This window comes from Aplysia californica, unplaced genomic scaffold (assembly GCF_000002075.1).
Source record: "Aplysia californica isolate F4 #8 unplaced genomic scaffold, AplCal3.0 scaffold00015, whole genome shotgun sequence".
Classification (NCBI taxonomy): Eukaryota; Metazoa; Mollusca; class Gastropoda; order Aplysiida; family Aplysiidae; genus Aplysia; species Aplysia californica.
In genome coordinates this window covers 1925736-1929912 of record NW_004797285.1, presented here as the reverse complement: position 1 = coordinate 1929912, position 4177 = coordinate 1925736, and the positions used below count along the sequence as shown (strand labels likewise).

The 4177-nt window shown below is 39.9% G+C and overlaps 1 protein-coding gene across 1 annotated transcript in view; it reads right to left on the bottom strand.

Annotated features, from left to right (window-relative positions):
* LOC101845594 (FMRFamide receptor) overlaps window positions 1-4177 on the bottom strand; it is a gene marked incomplete at its 5' end in the record, with an annotated part of 19721 nt that continues 15544 nt past the window's right edge. Inside the window, 1 exon segment of the mRNA XM_005090309.3 lies at window positions 1-1617. Within this exon segment, the coding sequence (XP_005090366.1) occupies window positions 1135-1617 (483 nt within the window). The 3' untranslated portion in view covers window positions 1-1134.

Below are 4177 nucleotides of genomic sequence, written 5' to 3'. Positions count from 1 at the left end.
TATGCCACAGAAGTCTTTATTAGAAACTGCATAGATATGCCAGGTACTATCCAGGGTAGGAAAGAGAAACATGTAAGTTTCAACTAAATGTTGGCATTTGTCATACAAAACTATGTCTTTCTACAGGCCATAGTACGATCGTTTCCGAAATACAACACGTATATTTTTTATTAATTTTTTTTTTGGAAGTGGTTAAAATGTAGAAAAAGTAGGTGTAATGAAAACAGCAGAAAAACAACAAAATAACAACAAAACAAGCAGTGAAATGTCTAACATGATCAAGCTCTAGGGGGTTTAGCTTGAGAATAGAACTCTCTTTCCAACTCAATGCACGCGGGAGTTTCGAAGGAATATGAGCTAGTTTTCTTCCTCGCTTTCATTGTTAATACCAATTCTCCCCTCCCTGAAATCCTCGGCCGTCATCTTTCTGTACGGATACAAAATATAAAAAAAAAGGATCCAGAAAGGCCCTCGGGTCTTACAAAAGCTTTTGGACCCGTACCCAAATCCGAACCGGCTTGTGAATGGCATTTTGTGTATCTCCGACTGTTCTTTTGTCCTTTTCTTCGACTTGACATTTTCCATGAATTTCATTTTATCCCTGCATAGATCCGTCAAACTGTTTATGTGCCCATGTTTCTGAGTGTAAAGGCATAGCGTAGTGTTAAATAATATTGTTGTGCCAGCTTGTTAACACCTCCACCTTCATGTTGTGCGTGAGTCTTTTACGTGTCTTTCCTTGGCTGTCTCTCTCACTTCACTTGCAGACATGTCTGGCTTTTGTTCACAACCGTTGTTTGTTTCTGGCTGTGTAGCTTTGTCTGTCTGATTCAGTCTTTCTGTCTGACTTTCTGTGCCTTCCTCTCTGTAGCTGTTTACGTGTCTCTTCGTCTTTTGTGTTCGTTTCTGACTTTCTGTCCGACCCAGCACTTGTGTCTGTTTCTCTTTTTGTTTGCTCGTTTGTCTAAAGTCTGCCTGCGCCCATTCGCCACCCACTACTAAAACCCCTATGAGAATAATGATATTGGCGGTCTACTGGTTTTTCTAAGGAAGTACAGTGAACACATTACGAGCAAACAAGAACAAACACCTTGTCTTACAATATTTGTATAAATCCACATCCAGACTGTTCAATCACAGGTGAGCAGCTACGCTTCTGTCGCAAAACATACAGGTGATCACGTATTTAAAGTGTTTCCGGAACTTCCTCGCCGACAAAAAGTAGATGTAAAAGTTCAGGGCATGGTTGGAGTCACACAGCAAGTAGGCAAGCTGCTGGCAGAAGTATTTGATAGCATATGCTTGAGGACCGGACACAGGCCAGTATGTTGCCACGACAAACACACATATGGGGAAGTGGAGGAGAAGAAACATAAAGGTGGTGCTGAATAGCATCAGCATGATCTGCCTCTGAACTGGGATGTCGCAGTGTCGCGTACTGATGAAAGTGTTGATGGAACGGAAGGCACTACGCAGCCGGAAGGACATGCGAATTTCCCGGGCTATGAGGGCGTTGCAGATGACGAGGATGATGAAGGGAATGAAGGCGTACATGGCCATGGACGTCCAGTGGATTGCCTGCAGGAGGTCTAAGTCGTCTTTCTGGCATTCCACGGACTGAAAGAAAGAAAAAAAGAGAAAACATCCGGATATATTCTGATTAGACTTTGAGTGTGAGTCCCACTCTTGTGGCATGTGGTACCATTTATTGTTAAAACATTGTGAATAAATTGAATTCAAATACTTCACCTAGACTACTTTTTAAGTGCTTTTGGTTCTTCTCTCTGCCATCGGAGAGAGATGAATAAAGCAGACATCCAACATCTCCCGTCATATTAATTATTTTATGAACAATTCACCACTTAAATGGCACCTAAACTGAAACTCACAAACACAGTCGTTGAGCATAAATGAAAACCACAGAGTGTGTGACTTTTTATATTGATTGGTAAGTAACAATCAACGGAAATGGATGTTTTTGATGTATGTTCCAAGATAGTCCCTCTTTTTACCAAGAGTAACTTACGACAGTACATTAACAATTCATTGAGTCTCCAGCTTTCTTATTCTAAATAAACTGACCAATACCTCCCCCCCCCCCCCAAACAAAAAAGCAACAATGCAGTGTTTTGATGAACATTTGCTTTGCTAGAGCAAGTGGAACAACACATACAGAACGATTACATAAAAATTCACATTGAGCTGGTTTGTTGATATTGAAGTATATTAACTTTTACAGTAAAACATGTTGCTTTCTGTTCAAAATTGCAGGTAGTGTACGTATGGTTGACTAGTCGCTACTTCAGAATTACAATGTTCTAATATTATATTTTTGGTGAATTACGAAGACCATAGGATTGGAAGTCAAAGTCCTTTTCTGCTCTATCAAAATTGTAAGATTATTCTTGGTCGTTTTCAAGATAATTATTCGAAGAATTGCGTTTGAAAACTGCTTTACATTATTGTGAAACTCAAAATTTTGAACGTCAAATTAGGGGCTCTCGTGACCTAGATGTTAAGGCGTTCGCCTCTCTTTCAAAGATCCCGGGTTCGAATCCAAGTAGTGACCGAAAAGTTTCTTCTCTTTAATTGTCTCCTTTCACCTCCTTTCCTGCTCTATAGCAATGTTCTGTCGTCTGCTTTCGTCTCCACTTTCTGCCCCCACCCCATGAACTCCTTTGCCCCTTCCTCTGGGCTCCTGACACTTGCTGCAGCCTTTATACTCATTTTTATTGCTGTCTTTCAGCCACACCCCTGATCTTTTGCTAGGAAAGATCTACACCAAACCTTTTCGGACAAGGGCGAAAAATCTCGGAGGTCCCGTGTACAAGTTGCGCACGTTAAAGACCCTTTTGTGGTCTAAAATCGGAGAGAGTATGCTTCGGCCGCCACCGGGAAAAATTCAAAATGTCCTACCAACTGAAAAATGTTTAATATGTTACGCGTGCTCATATGACCTTATGCAATTGGGAGCGCCGTAAAACACTTACCAAATAAAAAAAGAATTAAAAAACCGTCAAATTTCTCAAAACTAAGTACTGAGCAGATAGAACTTTGTAATTCTAGGATAGTGTTGTGTCGACCATAGGAGACACAGCGTTTTTCAAATAAAAAAAATTATCAAATTTTGTAACACTCCTCACAATATTGTACACTTTGTTCAACACAAAGCAAATGTTGATGAAAGACACAGATTTTGTCACTTCATATTTATTATGAACTTTGTATTAAATGGCACTGTAGTGAATTGTGTCCATTATTAAACGAATGACGTTTGAGGCTATAGAGTTGATGAGAAAAGCCAGCTTCGTCGTTCACATGAAGGTAAATTACAATGAAATCAGTCTTAGTTTAAAAAGAGGCAAACATATGTTATATCTCACAACGCTTTTTTCAAAGTATTTTAACAAATCCATTAATCTCAACGAAACGCCAGAGGAATTGAGCAAGAACTTGGGATGATCAAAGGACCTCGCTGTAGTCGTGTGAGTTTCACGTGTGAAATGTAATATCTCTTCAAAATCCAACAGGTTCTTTAAACCTATATTCAAGAATATTCCAGTGTAATACGTAATGATATTAATGGGGAATATTGCCCCATGGCCCCTGCATTTGTACCGTTGTTGCTATTGTTCTTCTAAGTGAAGCTCGCAGTTAAGGGAAGGTAAGCCTCCATTTCCGCTAAATGTTGCCATCAAAACACTTTAATTTACACAATGTGAAACTAGCAGGGCCAGGCATCCAACTTCTAGTTTCCCACAGATTCTCACGGTTAGGAGAGCGGGTGCCTCAACAAGTCGATGTTTCTCACAATTCTTCATCAATCATAGTATTGTTTCTGAAAGAAGAAAGTCCTGCAATCTCGGCCATGAGTTTCTTCTCTTCCTCTCTCCCCCTCTGTGGTCTGCTATAAGCTTCTTCCAGTGTCTCTTCAGACTTGATTTCTAATAATGATTTGAATGAGTTGTGAACTCTAATTCCTAAATCAATAAATGGATAGCTTCATAATGGTTTTTTCCTTGTTTTTTTTCTTGTTTTTTTTTTGGGGGGGGGTGTTGTTTTTCTCTCTCAACTGTGTTATACTCTTCCTGCTCCATTTATATGTCCGTCTGTCTCTGTCTGTTAGAGTATCCATCTCTCTCCTCATCTGTCTGTCTGTCTGTCTGTCTGTCTGTCT